General features: G+C 54.6%; 9 protein-coding genes across 9 annotated transcripts; 3 read left to right on the top strand and 6 right to left on the bottom strand.

Moving 5' to 3' along the window:
• Window positions 1-60: 60 nt before the first annotated feature.
• On the bottom strand, window positions 61-1688 carry BAUCODRAFT_35520 (uncharacterized protein). The gene has a single exon (XM_007679792.1). It carries the CDS (start codon window positions 1527-1529, stop codon window positions 231-233), a length of 1299 nt encoding a protein of 432 aa, XP_007677982.1. The 5' UTR covers window positions 1530-1688; the 3' UTR covers window positions 61-230.
• On the bottom strand, window positions 1678-2385 carry BAUCODRAFT_544830 (uncharacterized protein). Its single transcript, XM_007680069.1, has 2 exons — window positions 2067-2385; window positions 1678-2012 (listed from the first exon to the last, which is right to left on the bottom strand). The coding sequence occupies exons 1-2, from the start codon at window positions 2235-2237 to the stop codon at window positions 1827-1829; spliced, it is 357 nt and encodes a 118-aa protein (XP_007678259.1). The 5' UTR covers window positions 2238-2385; the 3' UTR covers window positions 1678-1826.
• A 437-nt stretch (window positions 2386-2822) lies between these two features.
• Window positions 2823-4460, top strand: BAUCODRAFT_46092 (uncharacterized protein; the record flags this gene model as incomplete). Its single annotated transcript, XM_007679933.1, has 1 exon — window positions 2823-4460. A coding segment is annotated over one exon (1638 nt), but the record flags the coding sequence as incomplete, so codon positions are not given.
• A 1371-nt stretch (window positions 4461-5831) lies between these two features.
• Window positions 5832-6269, bottom strand: BAUCODRAFT_46298 (uncharacterized protein; the record flags this gene model as incomplete). Its single annotated transcript, XM_007679934.1, has 1 exon — window positions 5832-6269. A coding segment is annotated over one exon (438 nt), but the record flags the coding sequence as incomplete, so codon positions are not given.
• A 1013-nt stretch (window positions 6270-7282) lies between these two features.
• Window positions 7283-8491, top strand: BAUCODRAFT_35516 (uncharacterized protein). The gene has a single exon (XM_007679791.1). The coding sequence runs from the start codon at window positions 7366-7368 to the stop codon at window positions 8314-8316; it is 951 nt and encodes a 316-aa protein (XP_007677981.1). The 5' UTR covers window positions 7283-7365; the 3' UTR covers window positions 8317-8491.
• A 1778-nt stretch (window positions 8492-10269) lies between these two features.
• BAUCODRAFT_74018 (uncharacterized protein) lies at window positions 10270-11069 on the bottom strand (the record flags this gene model as incomplete). The annotated part of the gene is made up of 2 exons (XM_007680029.1): window positions 10270-10938; window positions 11004-11069. Coding segments are annotated over 2 exons (735 nt in total), but the record flags the coding sequence as incomplete, so codon positions are not given.
• Window positions 11070-11698: 629 nt separating this feature from the next.
• On the bottom strand, window positions 11699-12499 carry BAUCODRAFT_544754 (uncharacterized protein). Its single transcript, XM_007680068.1, has one exon. The coding sequence runs from the start codon at window positions 12362-12364 to the stop codon at window positions 11822-11824; it is 543 nt and encodes a 180-aa protein (XP_007678258.1). The 5' UTR covers window positions 12365-12499; the 3' UTR covers window positions 11699-11821.
• A 1231-nt stretch (window positions 12500-13730) lies between these two features.
• BAUCODRAFT_35514 (uncharacterized protein) lies at window positions 13731-14749 on the top strand. Its single transcript, XM_007679790.1, has 3 exons — window positions 13731-14040; window positions 14104-14244; window positions 14308-14749. Exons 2-3 carry the CDS (start codon window positions 14190-14192, stop codon window positions 14436-14438), a joined length of 186 nt encoding a protein of 61 aa, XP_007677980.1. The 5' UTR covers window positions 13731-14040; window positions 14104-14189; the 3' UTR covers window positions 14439-14749.
• Window positions 14750-14776: 27 nt separating this feature from the next.
• BAUCODRAFT_544699 (uncharacterized protein) lies at window positions 14777-16172 on the bottom strand. The gene is made up of 4 exons (XM_007680067.1): window positions 15705-16172; window positions 15484-15649; window positions 15234-15430; window positions 14777-15176 (listed from the first exon to the last, which is right to left on the bottom strand). The coding sequence occupies exons 1-4, from the start codon at window positions 16073-16075 to the stop codon at window positions 15035-15037; spliced, it is 876 nt and encodes a 291-aa protein (XP_007678257.1). The 5' UTR covers window positions 16076-16172; the 3' UTR covers window positions 14777-15034.
• Between the last annotated feature and the right edge of the window lie 1392 nt (window positions 16173-17564).

Genomic DNA, 17564 nt, shown 5'->3' with positions numbered 1-17564 from the left:
GAGGATTCTTTTTTCGAGACAAGCCTAGGATAATGCATGAATCTTTCACATGACATGCATTTAAGATAATCATATCATAAATGTCAGATGACAGGATTACGGATGAGAAAGATAGAATTGCTTTTCGTTCGTAGCTACATCATTCATAAATCTAGACAGCAAACTTCCCCTTCGCTAAAATTTCCAACACGCTATGCTTCCCACGGAACCTAACGATAAATACAACATGCCTAGTTGGACACATCGTTGTACGCATAGCCAGCAGGTGGGTGCTGGCCATCCGGAATGACGACAGTGTTGTTGTAATAGCTCGGTTGGTTGCCCCACGTAGAAGCAATCGCCGGCAGGATGAAACGGCCAGTACGTGGCGAGGTGATCCTAACGTTCGGCGCCGGGTAAGGAGCCTTCTGGAAACCGCTGTTGAAGGGACCGGCGAACGACGAGTTGAGGAAGACGCTGTTGTTGGCGCTGGTGACGGCCGGGTTGGCTTCAATGCTGTCGTGGGTGATGTCGGCGACATTCTTGAACACGTTGGCACCAACGTCCCAGCGGCCAAGAGTGTTCAACCACCAGTTAGCCTCAACCGTGGCGATCTCGGAGTAGTGGTTGTAGAAGTTGGAGTCCTTGGTACCGGCTTTGCCGCTGACAGCACCGCCGAGGAGGAAGGAGAACACGCGGTTGGCGAGGCTGTAGGTGTGGTTCTCGTCGAAGGTGACGAGAATTAGCGTGTTCTTCATGAAGTACTCGTTGCTGAGCAGCGGCTCGAGGAACGTGCGGGTCCAGTTGCCGGCATAGGTGACCGAGGTGTCGTGGCCGTCATTGAGCATGTTCGGCGTGATGAAGCTCCATTGGGGCAGCTGCTCGGCGGCAAGATCGTTGTAGAACTCAGTCAAATTCTTCTGCACGGCCAGACGCTTGGGCGTGGTGTTGGAGTTGTAGATGACAGTTGGGTGGTGCTTGCGGACGTAGCAGTTCTTCTTCGTCGTGCCATTGATCCAGGAGAAACCTTCGAAGCCGGTGTAGGGCATGCACTCCTGGTACGTGGCCCACGAGATGCTGCGAGCCTCGAGCAGGTCCACAACGGTAGAGACATTGGCATCGATTTGGTTGAAGTTGTCGTTGTCCATGCCGAAGTTGTCACCGCCAACAGCCGCGACATAGTTGGGCTCGGAGGGGTGCGTTACGCCGAAGTAGTTCTCAAGCGTGATGCCTTGCTGTGCGAGCCATAGCAGGTTCGGGTCCTGGGCGGCAGCGCTGTAGTCGGTGTTCTCAAGCCAGATGGTGATGAAACGGTCGAAAGCGAGACCGGGAATGTATGGACCGACCTTGGCGTTGGAGGGAGCAGTTGCTTGAGCAGCGAGAACAGCGGACGTGCTGGTGGCAGTGTAGGTGTTTGGCGCAGGGGTGGCGGCCTGGTAACCGGCCAGTTGACTGAGCTCTGCACCGGCAGCGTTCAGAAGGCTGGCAAGACCATTCTGCGGGCGAGCAGCAGCGCCACTGATGGCGAGTGCGAGAGCGAGAGCGTTCATCTTGCGGATAATAGAAGAGTATATGCAAAGGATCGTGTGTTCTCTTAGAGGCAATCGAGGGAGTGAAGGGGTTAGGAAGCCCAACGAGAGAGTTTGATGCTGACCTCGTTATGGACAGTTCGGGGCGTGACCCTTGATATATGGGTTTGAACACACGAAGCCCACGTTCCCAGAGTAGCCGTCTCGCGGTGGCGACACCCGGAAGCTCACTTCAGGTGGTCCACCATGGATGCCGCGAAGCCGCCTTTCCAGAGCTTGCAAACAAGCAGCCAGTGACAACGAGTCTATCCCATTGGCTCAGTTACCCTGATGAGGTTCGAGTTGTGACCAAGAGAAGCCTTCCAGAAGACCTTTCCTGCAGTAGTACGACCATGCTAAGCCTGCTTGGGCGGACTTTGTGACGGTGAAGCAAATTTGACGCTGCGGCGATGCTACGTTAACTGGTCGCTTCGTCCGACGATGCTGATCTCGGAGTAGGGGTGTCTGTCAGAGCAGTTGGAACATGTGTTGAAGTCCTTGTTCCTGACTGGTTCGTACCTGGCAAAGCGGATTTCTGGAGCGGGCCGAAATGCAGGGCGACATGACGCCAACTCTGCCAGAGCCTCTCGCCGTCGAGCTGTGTGTCTCCAAAGTCTTCAAAGGGCAGCTCGGCTTGGAAAACCAAGCATCTGCTGGGCCGCCATGGCAAGGTAAGTGCATGCTTAGCATCTCTTAGCCTTTGCTTCAGAATGTTCTCCCCACTCACGACAGGTTGATCCGGGCGTCATTGCGCCACTTTTTCTGCTGGCCGAGGTTGGGCCTGGTCATGTTGACTTCACATCTGGTGAATGGGAGAAGCACGTGGGTGCGTAAGCGTTAATACGGCAGCTCGAAGGAGGACGGCGGTCACCTTGCGGCAATTGTGAAGTTTTTGTGCCATAGTGGCGTCAGACTGCGTTTGCAGCTGATACACGTAACAAGGGTCGTACTTTCACAACGGCGCTCTAAGCGTGAAGTGTAACAAGCATGGCTGCTTACGACGAAGAGGCCGGGCAGGATCATGGTGAGGAGCACGAGTCTGCTTCCGATGAGCATGGCGATGATCAGAGGCAAGGTCTACTCGGTCAGCGGCGGGAGAAGGATGTCGAAGATGGCGAAGTCAATGACAATCCCGCGCGGGAGAAGGAGAGACGGACAAAGATGGTCGCCATCGGGACCGCGATCCTGTTCGCAATCATAGTGATCGTTGGCTTCGCATTATGGCCGGGATCCGTGACGGAGCACACCATAGAGGACGCTGTAGGTGTGCAGACGAACGACTATGTCCTCGACACGGAATGGGACTATGAGGCGAGCCCTCAACGCCGAGAGTATACCTGGACTGTCAAAGATCAGGTACATAACCCGGACGGCATCTATCGCCAGATGATACTCATCAACAATCAATATCCTGGCCCTTTGATCGAAGTGAACGAAGGCGACACTATCGTAGTGCATGTGGACAACCAGGCCACCAACGCAACTGCCCTCCACTGGCATGGAATCTACCAAAACGGCACGCCGCACATGGACGGCACCGTAGGCATCACACAGTGCGCCATTGCACCTGGCAGAAAGTTCACCTACGAGTTCACGGTCTCCGGTCAGAGCGGCACGTACTGGTGGCATGGACATCAAGGCGCCCAAGCATCGGACGGGCTTTACGGTCCGCTGATCATACATGCGCGGGACGAGAAGAAATTGCAACAGATTCCGTACGCCACTGACAGGGTTGTCATGGTGTCCGATCATTACCATGACCTGTCGTCTGCACTGCTGTGGCAGTACCTCATGCCAGACATGGAGAACGCCGAACCTGTGCCAAACAGCGGGCTCATCAATGGCCGTGCCATCCGGAACTGCGACGATTTCCCGGACCGTAGGTGTGACAACACAACGGCGAACGTAGGACAGCCCGTCTTTAGTCTGGCTCCGGACGAGAACCACAGACTGCGAATCATTAACGTAGGCGCGTTTGCTGAGTTTCAAGTTCAACTTGACGAGCACGAGCTGGCTGTGACGGAGGTTGATGGCACCGACGTCGTGCCTGTTAGCTACCACCGCATTAACATCAATCCTGCGCAGCGATATAGCGTGGTCATCAACACCACTGTCGAAAGCGCAGACAGTTTCTGGCTGCGAGCACGTATGGTCACCTCGTGCTTCACCGACCCGCCAGAAACCTTGCAGCCGGACGCGCTTGCCGTCGTGCGTTACTCGAGCGATGCTGATATCACACCCACGTCGAAAGACTGGTCGGAGCAGCTGGAGGTCGAGTGTCGCGACATGGATACAACCGAGCTTGCTCCTGTCGAAGTCATCCCAGCACCGGCAACAGCTGACGCCTTCTTCTATTTCCGCGTGACGGTGGAGATCGGCGACTACAGACTCAGCCGAGGCATGTTCGACGGCAGCTCATGGAGGCCGAATGCTCGCTCACCCACCCTACTCCGTACGATCGACGGCCTCACCGAAGGTAACACCACTTTCAGTCCAGCCACTACGTCTAGCGGTGCCTTCATCAACGATGTAGCCTTCCATCGCGACCACGAACTAGTGCTACAAACAACCGGCATTCAAACGATTGACATCCTCGTCTCCAACTTCGACGACGGCAACCACCCCCTCCATCTCCATGGGTACAAGTACTTCGTCCTCGCCCAAGGCCATGGCTACCCACCCATGATCAACCCGCTCGACGGCACAAACCGCGAGAATATCCAGCCTTTGTACAATCAGCTGGACCTAAGCAACCCTTTGCGCCGCGACACGGCGTCTGTGGAGGCGTTTGGCTGGATCCTAATACGGCTGGTTGCTGATAATCCTGGAGCGTGGGCAATGCATTGTCATATCAGCTGGCATACCGAGGCTGGGTTGTTGATGCAGTTGTTGACGCGCACGGATAAGTTGGAGGGTATGCAGCTACCGCAGGTGAATCGTGAGCTTTGTGCTGCAGAGGGGGTGGAGAAGGGGATGGGGCCGGATGATGAGGTGTATTGGGATTTGGCGAAGTGAAGAACGACAGACTCCTGGATTGACGACTAAACGTGCGCAATGGCACGAACCGAGAGCCATGCATGACGGCAAGTGGGCATACGCCGCCCAAATGCACTCCGTGGCAAGCACTTTTTGGACGCATACGGTCCAGCCTGAGGTGTTAAGAGTGGACCATCACCGCCCTATCCTAATGACCTACGCACCACCTCGGGGAACAGCTCGTTTTATCCGCCACAAGGCTGGGCCTCGGCGACGTTCCCGACCGCAGACCGTTGAGGCCAGAGTAAGCTCGGCATTCCGGCGCACAAGCTAGAGGCTGGAGCCATGAGATGGCTACAAGCGTTGCAAGAACGCTAGGCTTACATTTGAGCCTAGTCTTCGACGGCGAATATAACTGAGAGTTGCCGTCAGGCGATGATTCTCCAGCCTAGGAAGGTCATTCTCGTATGCCAGGAATGGTTATGCCACCGACGGCTTATAGCACTCGGTATAGTGAGTTCGAGATCTCGAGACAATCTCAGTGCTCTGCATCCGCAAGCGAGCGGGTTCCCGCCATGTTTCAGACCGTTTGAATTGGTTAAGCAGTCAATCAACGACCTCATCAATCAAGGACCAAATTAATTAATGCCTAGATCAATTAATCAATATCTCCTGAGCTCCCGAGCTGTCGTACTCGAGCCTGCTAACATCGTCAAGAACGGCGGAGGATATCGGTTTTCGATACATAGAAACATAAAATGAAGCTCTCAAGTCATAACGACAAACATACAATCGAAGCGTTTTCGGCCGTTAGGTTCATACTGCGCTTCCATCGCGTCCTTCGCTCAAAACGCCCCGAATGCATGCACAACATGATGTCAAATGCTGAAGCTCTTCCAAGCTCTTCCCAAAAGCTGCAAGGAGCTACACAACGGGTATCGCGTCTGTCTCCGGGTACCTGTTCCCAAGTTCTGCCCGCCCCGCTCGCGATCGGTCTTGCTCGCCTACACATAAGCCCTCCGCTGACTCCCACCATACTGACTCCGCCTACTGCCACCACTGGGCCTGTAATCTCTTGGTGGACCACGGTTGTCATACCCATAGTCACGACTACTACGATAGCCGTCACCTCCTCGCTGGCTGCCGGAGCGTCGGCGGTCGCGGTCGCGGCTGGTGTGGGAGGAGCGGTACTCGCGTTTGTAGACGACGCGGTCGTTGTTGTGGTCGTTGCGGTGGTGGTGGTGGACTAGGAGGGCGAAGAGCTGGTGAAAGAATTAGCTGAAGATGTTGATGGGGGGGTGAAGGTATGCTTACGAAAGTCATGAAGAAGAGGATGATGTTGATGATTGCGAACGCGAAGGCGGCCTTCAGCATGGCGCATTGCTTGTTGAACGTGCCATTGATATACGCGCTCCCTCCGTTGAACCCGGCGTTGACGCTCGTGCAGTTCTGATCGGTGATGAAGCGGAGGTAGTAGACGCCTGCTATGAGCGCGCCGAGGATACCCAAGTCGAACAAGGCTACGAAGAGGGCGTCGTGGCGGGCGCGCAGGTAGTCGATGGTGGTGAAGATGGCCCAGGCGAGGGCTATGACGGCGACGATGAAGAGGACGAGGATGTAGTCGGGCGTGAGGAGGTTGGCGGAGACGTATTGGTGGACGAACCAGCCCAGTAGGCCGACGATGACGGGGAGGGTGCAGATTTGGAAGATGCGCCAGGTTAGGAAGAAGAAGCCGGAGAGTGCCATCCTTGGTCGGTGACTCGGGGTTGTGTTGAGCTGTTCAGTGGGTGTTAGGATCGGTCACGTTGGCCTCGAGCTGGTCGGGGGTGGGTGTGCGACTGCGGCTCAATGCATGCGAGTGAGTGGTAGGGAAAAGGTAGAGGTGGTGCGACGGTGAGATGGTAGCTTGGTGGGAGACGATGCGTCGCAATGGCCGAGTATTGACCAAGACAAGCGCAGGAGGGCTTAAAGACCAACAACCAAACGCTTGAAAGTTCCAATGGACAGGAAGTTGAAGGCAAGATGCAGTACTAAAGGTGTACGAGTACCGCTTCCAAGAGTTCAAGCAGGTGTGCCTACACTCGGCCTACCTACAGTACTTACATGAGTGACGATCTTCTTGGTGCGGGCCAACTTAATCCGCATGGCGGGGGAAGGCTGGCGCCGTTAGTGCACGAGCCGTCATTGGTCGGTTTCAGCTTCGACATCCGGTTTCCTCTGCTGCTTGACATCCGACTGCATGACATCCCACTCTACTTTCCAGGCTTCACGTGTCGTAATTCTTGCTTTCGCCTTACATGCTCGCAACAGGCTCCACAAGGTACGTGCAGCACCGTGTCGAACAGATGCCAAGCCGCGCCCTCCCAAGCGGAGACGTCAACTCACAACGCATTGTCTTACTCCCCCACCACCACCACCACCACCGCCGCCTCTGCGGAAGCTCATCGTTCGTATAACATGACTTGACATAACATTTCCTTATGGATGACACGTCAAGCTCTGGGATGTCGTTCGGCTACATCGTCGCCATGTTGCTCACGTCCTTTGTCCACTTAACCAACCATTCCTGGGGTCCAGCTCGGACAAAGCAGCCATTGTCGCAAGCGCCATGAATGACGATTTGGGACTGCCGAGAGAGTCTGGACGTACGGGATCTTCCAGAGTCATCATAATCCAACGTCTATGCTGACCGGATGCGGAGGAAGCTCACCATGCATTTACAACGACGGTAAGTGCCATCTTTCTGTCCTCCTACAGTATTGCCATGTCTTCGTCTTCGTCTGCCTCTTCGTCTGCCTCTTCGTCTAAATCAACATCTCACCTCTTGTTCCCATCTCGTACCATGCAACAACCACAACCCCACGGCGCCGTGCCGCCCACCACCAGCAACACAACCACAATGGGCAAAGTCCAAGTCGGCCGCCCCGCCCCAGACTTCAACAGCACGGCCGTCGTAAACGGCCAACTCAAAGAAGTCGGCCTAACCTCCTACACCTCCGCCAACCACTGGCTCATCCTCGTCTTCTTCCCCAAAGCCTGGTCCTTCATCTGCCCTACCGAGATCCGCGCCTTCTCCGCCCGCCTGGAAGAGTTCCTCTACTCGCGCGCTTGCGCTGTTGTCTTCTGCTCCACGGATTCCGAATACTGTCTCAAAGCGTGGAACAATACCTCCGAGCTTGAGGGAGGGTTGGGAGGGATACATATCCCACTGATGTCTGACTGCAATCATGGTGTTAGCCGCGACTACGGCGTGTTGATTGAGGAGACGGGCGTCAGTCAGCGGGCACTCTTTATCATTGATCCGAAGGGTGTCCTGAGAGGCATGACCGTCAACGATGTCGACGTCGGCCGCTCAGTGGACGAAACTCTTCGCGTCCTCGACGCGCTCAGGTTCAAAGACGAATTCGGCGAAGGCTGCCCCATCGACTGGAAAAAGGGCGACGCTGGGATCTCCACCTCCACCCCTCTCGAAGGAAAGCTGGAACTGAACAAGAAATCCTGGTCCGAATGGGCTCGTCCGAAGCTCCACCGCGCTTGGTCCGGTACCTCGCAGCGCTCCATCAGCTCGATGATGAGTCAGGGTGACAGAACGTCGAAGCTGCTGTCGCTGCCGCCGCCGGAACTGGGTTTGGGCAGTGGGTGTCATTCTGCTGTGCAGAGTGGGCAGCATAGTCCGCTTATTAGTCCGACGAGCGCGGCGAGTCCGTTGGCGAGGGAGATGGACGCGGTGATGTTGGCGCAGCGGATGGAGAACGTGGAGGCTAGTGCGCTGAATGTTGGGGTGACTTCTTGATTGATTTGGGGGTTAGCGCAGTGTCACGGTCGAGGGCAGTGTGATGATGACGGCGGCTGTGATATGGGCGGTGTCTGTCTGTCTCTATCTTTGGCGTTGGTAGGACTATTTGCGTTTGCAAGATTAGATATTGATTGAATGATGTAGTTGAGCATATTGTGACGGTAATGTTTCGAGCAACACTATGATAGTATTACTACCGCCCTGGGTCTTTCATTGCCCTTCGTTCTTATAGAGACTCTCCGCCTAAACGAGCGCTGGTGTGCTAAGCATACACCTTCTGAGATCGGACAAGCGTCACACTACCCTTCCATTACCGCCGCCAGAAGAATGAGAGCCAATGGAGCGAACGCCTCCAAAGCGCGTTGCAATACAATCCCTCAAACGACCGACTTGGCTCCCCAGACCCCACTGTTACGCAACGCTTTTCCAAGCGTACTCTTCATGAAGCACGCCACCCCGCTGAGACGCACATCCACACATCCGCTGATTGTGGCACAGGCGTTGACGCATTGGGTGGAGTTCTTGACTTGCACCATCCCCATGTCGCCGGCGAAGTGGTCGATGCCGCAAGGATGGAGCCTGCGATGTAAGAGGTGAAGTGTAGGTTGAGCTGAAGGCGGAGGAAGAGTTGCTGGAGGTTGGCTTGTAGCTCACACCGATCGCGGCAGAGCTGGCTGGACCCGCTAACCCGTTTACCAATGTGTTTGTAGGGACTGACAAGCCGCTGTCAGCAGAACTGCTGCTGTTGATAGCCGCTTTGCTTGCGGTCGCATCAGGGGATGTAAATGCATAGTCAATGACCGAAGATACGGAAGCGATCAAGCGAGCGCCCCAGACACTGTTCAGCACCGACGAGCCGACAGATGAGTTCCGGTGGCAAGCGGCACCGCTCAGCGAGACATCTACGCATCCCGCAGTGGTTGCACAAGTGTCTATGCATTGCGCGAAGGAGCTGACAGAAACGCTGCCCATATCGCCTGCAGAGTGATCCTGTGTTAAGTAAGCGTCAGCCGGAAGCACAAAAGAACAACGCAGAACAAAAAGCTTACAATGCCACATTCGATGAGAAAGTGAAGCCATGTGAGGCGTAAGTGGTTGCATCGGAATCAGGACAAGCGATAGCAGATGGTGTAATGCTGGTGATGGGTGGTAAGACCGTTGTTGCCGAAGGGGGTGTGGTCTTCAATGTTGTCAGCGGAGCTAGTGGCGCAGTGATCGTGCTAGGTAAGGACGAATTGCTTGCCGACAACGTGCGTGAAATGCTTGCGGTCGCAGAGCTGGACCGGGCGACAACGAGCAGTCTGGCGCCCCAGACTCCATTGTTCACTGGCGCGCCAACCAAAGACTTCAGATAGCAGACTGACCCGGAGAGGCTGACGTCGACACACACCGAGTTCTGCGCGCACGCGTTGATACAATGTTGAAAACTGCTGACCGTTAAGGAGGTGAGGTCTCTAGCAGAGTGATCGATACCCGTTCGTACGGTCAGACAAGCTGCGTTGGCATACGGATCGCGACTGTAGCATACCGCACTCAACCACAAAAGTCTTGCTATTCGAGAGAACCCACGCTTCCTTCAGAAGAGGGGCAGACCGCGACGGCTGACACTGAGGATGTCGCTGAGCTCCTGATTGAGGCTGAGGAGGAGGTGCTCGAAGCACTCGATTTAGAAGTACGAAATAAGTTGCGGCAGATGGTGTCGTTAAACTTGAAGTTGACGAGGCAACCACTGACTTTGCGCCCCAGATGGCACCGTTGCCGACCACTGCACCGATACTGGACTTGAGATAGCAAGCGGAGCCGGACAGGCTTACGTCGACATCAAGCACGTTCTGAGCGCAAGCATCAATGCAGCTCTGAAAGCTGCCCACGTTGGTTGAGGTCAAATCACCCGTAAGGTGATCGATGCCTGCGAAGGCCGTTAGCTGTCCGTGCTCCGCAAACGAATTGTCACTGCGTAGATATACCGCATTCGACCATAAAGCTCTTCCCGCCGGACAGGATAGTCGTAGCATTGCTACCCGGACATGATGGGCCAGCTAACATCGGCGTACCAGCAGATGCTGGAGGAGTCCCAGTCGGTGCAACCCAGCTAGTGTTTTGGTAGACGGTAAGACGATAGCCAGCACCGCAGAATTCGGCACGGTTGCCTGCGGACAGCATGTTGCAATCACTGGCGGGAGCCACTACCGAGCCGCCTGCCAGGCTATTTCCGCAGTAGCACTCGTCGCCGTACTCGACTCCGAAGTACTGATACGCGGAACAGGAGCTAGCACAGTACTCAAGCGTAAGGGACAGGCCGCTAGTGCTGGCAGCGCCCAGTGTGCGACCGGTGGTTGCCTCAGTGTAGCAGTTGACGAAATAGAAGTCTTTGTTGACCACCTCTGGTGTGCTTGGAGCTGCAGCTATTATTGGACGGCCATTTGCGAAGAAAGAAAGGCGAAGAGCGCCGCCGCAGATCTCGCTGCCGTTGCCCGTACATGGCGAGGCGCACGAGCTATCGATAACTTGAGTTGCCATATACCCAAGCGTGCTGCCGCAGAAGCATTGATCGCCATTAGCCAGGCCAGCAATGGTATTGTTACCGGACGCGCAGGTTGCTGCACATGAATCGATAGTCTAATGCCGGACTCTAGTCAGTATCCATACTGCACCTACTGGCGTGTGAGTTCGATAAGTCTTACATTGCTGCCCCCCTGATATGTCATGTTTGTCAAAGTTCGCGCCGGTGTTTGGTCGGACCAGCAGCCTTAGTGGTTCATATTGCCAGCATACGTACTGTTGTCGACATCCGCCGTTGAACTGTTGAGCGCAGGATTAGGATTAGGATCATCACCAGCCTGCTGCCGCGGATAGCCGACATCGTAGGAGCGACCACCATTGCCATAAAAGTTGTCAATGAAGAGGCGCGCTTGTCACGTTGCAGATGCCATCATGACACCAGCGTCATGGCCAGAGGCAACAAAGTCCACGGTGTCACAACTCGTCGCGCTAGGGTTGGGACATGATGGCCGGAAAGCTTGAATTAAGTTGAAGAAGCGTTCATTGCGATTTTTGCCTGCAGTGAACGGGGCGCATGTGGTACTATCATCGCCAAGATCAAGCGTGCCACGAGTGTAGTTAATTGCCTTGCTGTTGTAGTTGGCAAGGATATGGGACCGGCCCGACTTGACAACGTTGACTCCGTAAGTCCTCGGATACTGGGCGAAGTTGGTGTAGCCGTCACGGTAAACGCAACGAGCATTGTGAGGTGTCATACGGACGCTGAGTGTTGAACCAGAGATAACTGTTGGGATTGCCTACCCAGTAAGAGACGGGACTGCGAGTATTCAGCGGCGAACCAATTGCTGCATAACGCTGGACAGTGCATAACGCTGGACAGTGCATAACGCTGGACAGTGCATAACGCTGGACAGTTTGTGCACCAAGGGAGTGGCCTGCGACCACAATCTGCCTCATGTTCAGAAACACTGTTGCATTATCGAAATACTGTATCATCTGATCAAGAAGTGTAGCTCGAAATATTCTTGCTGGAAGTCCAGGGGTATTGGTTGGCACCACCGGCCGACCACTGCGAGCCAGACCAGACCAAGCAGTTGGTGATTGATCCTTGAGCGGGCTTGAGGCCGTTGACCCAAGGATAGCCGGTTGTCCACTTGTCATCGCCATTAGGAAAGTAGGGCGCAACTATGGCTACCGAATCGGTGTTAATGTCGGAGTTAGGTACCTTAGCGAGGGCACTCAGTTCCGTTAGACATGTAAGTGCCAGGGTCTCTCGATTCAAACCATGAATTATTATGGTTGCACGCTTGATCTTGGAACTGATGAGACGCTCGCCATTGCTTCCGTGGTCAACGTGGTTGATCAAGGTGAGGTTGCTGTAAGAGCCATTGTGGATTTTCCAGTACGTGACCTCCGCGCCGGGCACGAACGGAAGGGAGTTGTTAATATAGTCACCTGCGTACTGTTGAGCACTTGTGAGGTCGAGGATCAGTGCAAAGAGAAGGAAAAAGGGACGGTAAGGGTGCATCGTGACAATGTGCATTGGAAAGACTGCAAGGTGTGGTGCTTACGATGTGTGCCACACTGAACGAATGCATGAGGTAAAGCACCAAGAGCTTTTAAAGTGCTGAGCAGAGTGTACTTCAGGCAACAGCATGAGCCATTGTGAGGCCGCAAGATATTATGAGTGCGTTCCTCCGGAATACATTGAGCGGCCAGACGTAACCAGATTGGCGGACCGTGTATCATTACGGCCTTGATCGAAAGAAAGAGTATCAACCAGTCCTGTCCTGGACATTGAGGAGTGCCCGACGTCAGCGAGGTCTCAGGTCGACGTTGCCGCTGCATACGTTCAAGGCTCGTTTGGGCAGACCCTCGACCTGCTGTGGATGCCCCGTGTTCGCTCTCGGCCCAATGCAAGTACAGCGATGCAGACCCAATTCGGATGCTTTCAAGGAGATTTTGACGCTACCATCGACGTGAGACACATTTCGGCGCTCAGGTTGCCTGCCGTACGGCACATAATGTCTTGAATCCCAATAGATGTCGACCAGTCCTTGTGCAAAAGGTGAGGAAACTGTATAAGTGATGGTGATCCGTGTGTTTTGGGAGCTTCGCGTTAGCATTGTCCATGCTGTCCCGAGCACCTATCGATCGGTATCGGCTTGTATAGCAGCTCACCAACATGCTACTGACGTTGTGCACAACATCACTACTTGGGGTGGTTTGTTTGTGGGATTGTAGTATGGTGCAGGCTATGCTGGATTCCAGGCGAAGTGACGATTGCTTATCGTCAAGTCTGATTCTCACGCGGCCAGACAGGCACTATCCGCGACGCTCCCGTTCGCAACATCGCGGCGAGTGGTTTCGGAGACATGACAGTTCTACATGACTTACGCAGGAAGAGTAAATGTGGCAGTGAATCGTACAGGGCTGGCGGCCCCAAGCCCAAGGCAGCAGATGGCTCGTGCTTGAAGAGGCGTTTGCAATTCAGCTTGACAGGCCTCTTTCAATGCAGCCGCTGACCTCTCGTGCGAACGATTGCGCCTCGCGTCTGTTAAAGTCTTCCGTGTGATACACGCCATGACTTCGGGAGCACTCACGGCGTGGGGATGAGTCTCGCAACCATCACAACACGTTCCCTTTGCCCCTGATCTGTCGCCCTGAAGACATCGCCCCGACGAAGTCGCAGTAAGTGTCTTCAATCCCGCCCTCCGTCTCGTGCCTTACCTTCCACATGATCGAGCAGCAGCTCGGACTTGTGTTGGTTCTCTCGTACCTTGACCAATCGGCCTTCTAGGCGAATGGGGTGGTGCCTAGAAGGTGACGCATATGCAAGGATATGTAAGGGACAGGTAGGCAAGTTTCACCATAACTTCAACTTCTAGACTCGTTTGTATTCCATGTTCTTCTTCCGGAGAGTCTCACAGATGACTCACGACTTTGGCATGCTCTTCCTGACGAGGTTGCCTGGTGTGCTAAGCCCTCTTGAGGCCGCACATTCGGGCGATGACGAAGCATATGACACGGCCTATACTGCCCCCATGACTGTGTTTCTCATTCATATACCGCATCAACTATCCTGCCCATTGGCCACCTGGTTGTGTTTAAGCAGACCTTGTTGAGGGCAGAGCACATCTGACACCAAATCATACACCAATCTACTGCGAGCCTTGTAGAGACGCATCGCAGAGAATATCCACAATAACCTACGCTTGTGTAAGCCACAATTCCCACTGGCGGATTCAGTCGCACCGAAGACGCTGTCTGACAATCGTCGAGACTCCAAGTGCTGCGAAGATCGGAAGCCAGCGGTTGACGTATCCGAGAACAATTCGATCGAGAGCTCCGATCTTAACGCCGCCGAGATGCCGAAAGACCAAGGCAAGGTCCGTAAGGGCCAGGCACAGATTTACACTCAAGGTCGGTGAGAGAAGTAGTACTACACTCCACAAGGGAGCAGTTCTCTGACTAGGACTGTTCTAGACCCACCGTCACCAGCCTCTAGTGTCAAGTCAACTGTACGCTCATCAACCAAGCCGGTTGTCCACAAGCCAAGCGGCCCAGTCTATATCGAAAGCTCGGAGGGTAAGGGCAACGGTGATTACTACCGGTAGCCCCTGATGATGTTGGTGTCTGCATGATACTGGTGCACGACTTGGACGAGGTTCGGCAGTTTGCTGACGCGAGGCGTTTGTGTCGGTTTAGTCCCGTGGAATATACTGTAACCCAGAACGTAATGTCCGGCATTGACATAAGGTTAGATGGAGTGCCTCACCGGCAATGTATCATAGGTTGGAAGCGCCTAAGCTGGTAATAGTAGGGACTAGCCGAGCCCTCCAGATCAAAAACCGCATCTCGACGGCGGACAGTTACTTCGCGTATCGGTGTAACTGCGTTCTTGACAACGGGCTACATAGTTTGTCAGCGATATATCTTCACCTGATGGGTCCTTGTTAAAGGAGTTTGCACAATTCCGTTGTTCGGTACGGGGCCGTAGAGCGTTGTGAAAGCCTGCCGATCAGCGACATGCTGTCCATTGACGCCTTCTATAATCGCACAAGATGGATGTAGCCAGGGAATGGGATGCAGAACATTATAAGATCATATTCAATCAACCTGGGGTATTCGAGCTTTCTCAATACAACCTCTTATCTTCCAAACGCTGCCAGCTTCAACTAGATAGCACTCCTGACGCCTCTGGTATTGCCTTTTAAACAGCCTGCTCCGCACGAGCAGCGTCATTGTTGACCTTGTCACGCATCTCACGACCCTTGTCGGACCATGGGAAGTGGGCGACTGGGATGATGAAGAAGGAGTTGCTGGGATCGGCGATACCGGCAAACGCGTTGTACCTGTTCGACCGACGTCAGACACACGTACCACTCGAAGAACTGAGCCGCGGTACTCACCAGGCGATGAAAGCGGCAAGAATGCCAAAGACGCCACCGGCCTTGATGCAGCCAGCTTGTGGCGCGCCGCCGGAGTTCACAAGGTATCCGATGGCCAGGAAGAGGAAAGCCAAGTCCAAAGTGAAGAATAACGAGAAGAAGGCGACGGTTGACCTCAATGTGCAGAGCAACAGGAGGAAGGTGAAAATAAACCACCCCTAAGTCTCCATTAGTCTAATGTCTCCTCTCTGCCGGTACCACCACTACTAACCATCAAGTAGAGGCCGAAAGAGTTCAGGAAGGGATAGGCGCTCTCAGCCTCAAGGGTGGCAATAATCTCGAAGCCACCGGGAGTCAGGATGATAGCAGTTGCGATCCAGAAGCCGCCGTAGGATGAGAGCGCAGTGGCACCGAAAGTGTTACCAATGGCCATTTCCCTAGCTTGGCGTTAGCACGGCGAGCTAGGCTCATTGATGTCCTGACGACACATACCACATGCCGGCGAGAAGCTGGCAGAGACCGCCATACGCGAAAGCAGCACCAATGACAATGCTTGGCTCGGTAATACCCCGGGTACCCAAGTTGATGAGAGACAGCACGAAAGTGGTCAGGGCAAAAGCACTCAGGCCGAGAGGCGCTGGATTGGCGAACTTGCGATCCTCTTGCGACTTGTAGGTACCGGGCTGGAATTCACCACCAAAGGCAGGCAGACGGACAGAGTCGCCGGTGTTGATGTGAGCGAGCGGGTTACCGCCGTAGTCGTACGGCTTGCGCTGCTTCGCGGCGTGGTCAATGCCGTGAGAGCCATTCTTCTCGTGCAGCGCGTCGTTGTTGGCCGCGTTGTGCATCTGCGCGGTCGCCATGTCGTTGGGAGTAGTTCGGCAATGTCAAAGCTTTAGGGTCCGAGAAAAGGTCACAGAGCCAAGCCACCGGGTTGAAAGAAACGCGTAGGATAGAGAGAGCGACACAAGCTTATAACAGTAACGCACCCGGACCTAGCTATATAGCTTCCCGGCTCGCGCAGGAGACAGACAGATCGTCGCGCACCGCTAGCTCTATGATGATGCAGCCGAACGGTGTGGGGAGGTCCCATGCCCTCTCCGTCTGGAGCTTAGAGTATCCTGGAGCGCGGGCCAATGGAACTTGGAAGGCTTGTCAAGTGGCTACCGGCAAATTGTCACCCAATTTTCCAACGAGCGCGCACTGGTCAGTAGCCTGTCCGGTCCGCTTCTTGGCGTCTTGTATGTGCCGCAATATCTTGTGCCAGGATGGCGAGCCGCCCCCGGCCGAGGAGAGGCGTGCGCCAAGGGTTCTACGCAGCCTAAAGTCGTGCTGCACACTCGCTTGTTGCGACGGCACTGTTCAAAGAGCTGACTGCTCGCCGGCCGTCGCACTTCGGTCGTAGAGGCAGCCACCGCGGCGCGGCGACAATCTGTGATGCATCGTACCAATCATCAATCACGGGATTGCTAAAAAGACATCGTGCTGAGCTACCGAGGAGTGATCTGACGCTTGCCGGTGGGCTAAGGCCGAAAGGGGCAAAGTGGTCGCATTCGACATGGATCCGTGACTCACACATATTCTTTATACGTCTCCCTAATTTCTATTGCGATTATTGATCAAAGGTTCGCCAGAGCGCGAGCAACGCAGCCGAGCCAGGTGAGTGTCGATTTCGGGCAACACAAGAACGTGCTCTTGTGCTCCCAACACCGACTCTGCGGTCCAGAAATCTCTACCCACGCACTCGGTCAGGTGATACAACCGTATGCGCATAAGCAGAGTTTCCCGATTTGTCGACGAGCATAAGCTAGAGCCCGTCCAACCTTCGCTCCGGTCGGCTTCACGATATACAGAGCCGCAATCCGATGCCTCCTGTCACCGGCCTAGAGCATATCCACGGCCGGACCTCGTCAATAATGTGGGACAACAACACCCCCCTTTCGCCGGGCACTTGAGCGGTGACCGGTCGAACGGAAGGCTGCAGCCACAGCAGAATCGATATGTACGACCGCTCAGCGCACATGGCGTCCTCGGCGGACGCAAGGGAATGCAGCTTGACCTTCCCTGCATTTTCCACACTGAGCGTGCGCTGTGTTTCGGGGCGCGTTTCATCAGCGCAACTTTTGCCCTGCGCTTAGCTACGCCCATGTCTCCAGATGGTCGTTCGCATGTTCTACGTGATGTCATCAACTGCCCGACCGAGTGCACTTCTTCGCCATCTCGTAACTCCCCTACTCCATTCATCGTTTACATCAAAGTTGTCGTATAATGCGCATGCTGATTAAAGTGTGTATCTGTCTAAGAACGCCACAGCGCTATATGCAGTAATCAGCACATTCATCCGGTAGCAAG

Source organism: Baudoinia panamericana (genome assembly GCF_000338955.1).
Source record: "Baudoinia panamericana UAMH 10762 unplaced genomic scaffold BAUCOscaffold_9, whole genome shotgun sequence".
NCBI classification, from domain to species: domain Eukaryota; kingdom Fungi; phylum Ascomycota; class Dothideomycetes; order Mycosphaerellales; family Teratosphaeriaceae; genus Baudoinia; species Baudoinia panamericana.
This window is presented reverse-complemented; position numbering and strand designations above follow the sequence as displayed.

Bases quoted from the DNA above. Each gene is read 5' to 3' on its own strand.
- BAUCODRAFT_35520 (XM_007679792.1), bottom strand. From the start codon at position 1,529: ATGAACGCTCTCGCTCTCGCACTCGCCATCAGTGGCGCTGCTGCTCGC.
- BAUCODRAFT_544830 (XM_007680069.1), bottom strand. From the start codon at position 2,237: ATGCTAAGCATGCACTTACCTTGCCATGGCGGCCCAGCAGATGCTTGG. The intron at 2,013-2,066 runs GTACGAACCAGT...CTGCTCTGACAG, and splicing joins CCAGAAATCCGCTTTGCCAG to ACACCCCTACTCCGAGATCA.
- BAUCODRAFT_35516 (XM_007679791.1), top strand. From the start codon at position 7,366: ATGCAACAACCACAACCCCACGGCGCCGTGCCGCCCACCACCAGCAAC.
- BAUCODRAFT_544754 (XM_007680068.1), bottom strand. From the start codon at position 12,364: ATGCACATTGTCACGATGCACCCTTACCGTCCCTTTTTCCTTCTCTTT.
- BAUCODRAFT_35514 (XM_007679790.1), top strand. From the start codon at position 14,190: ATGCCGAAAGACCAAGGCAAGGTCCGTAAGGGCCAGGCACAGATTTAC. The intron at 14,245-14,307 runs GTCGGTGAGAGA...GGACTGTTCTAG, and splicing joins GGCACAGATTTACACTCAAG to ACCCACCGTCACCAGCCTCT.
- BAUCODRAFT_544699 (XM_007680067.1), bottom strand. From the start codon at position 16,075: ATGGCGACCGCGCAGATGCACAACGCGGCCAACAACGACGCGCTGCAC. The intron at 15,431-15,483 runs GTTAGTAGTGGT...ATGGAGACTTAG, and splicing joins CTTTCGGCCTCTACTTGATG to GGGTGGTTTATTTTCACCTT. The intron at 15,177-15,233 runs GTGAGTACCGCG...TCGGTCGAACAG, and splicing joins CTTGCCGCTTTCATCGCCTG to GTACAACGCGTTTGCCGGTA.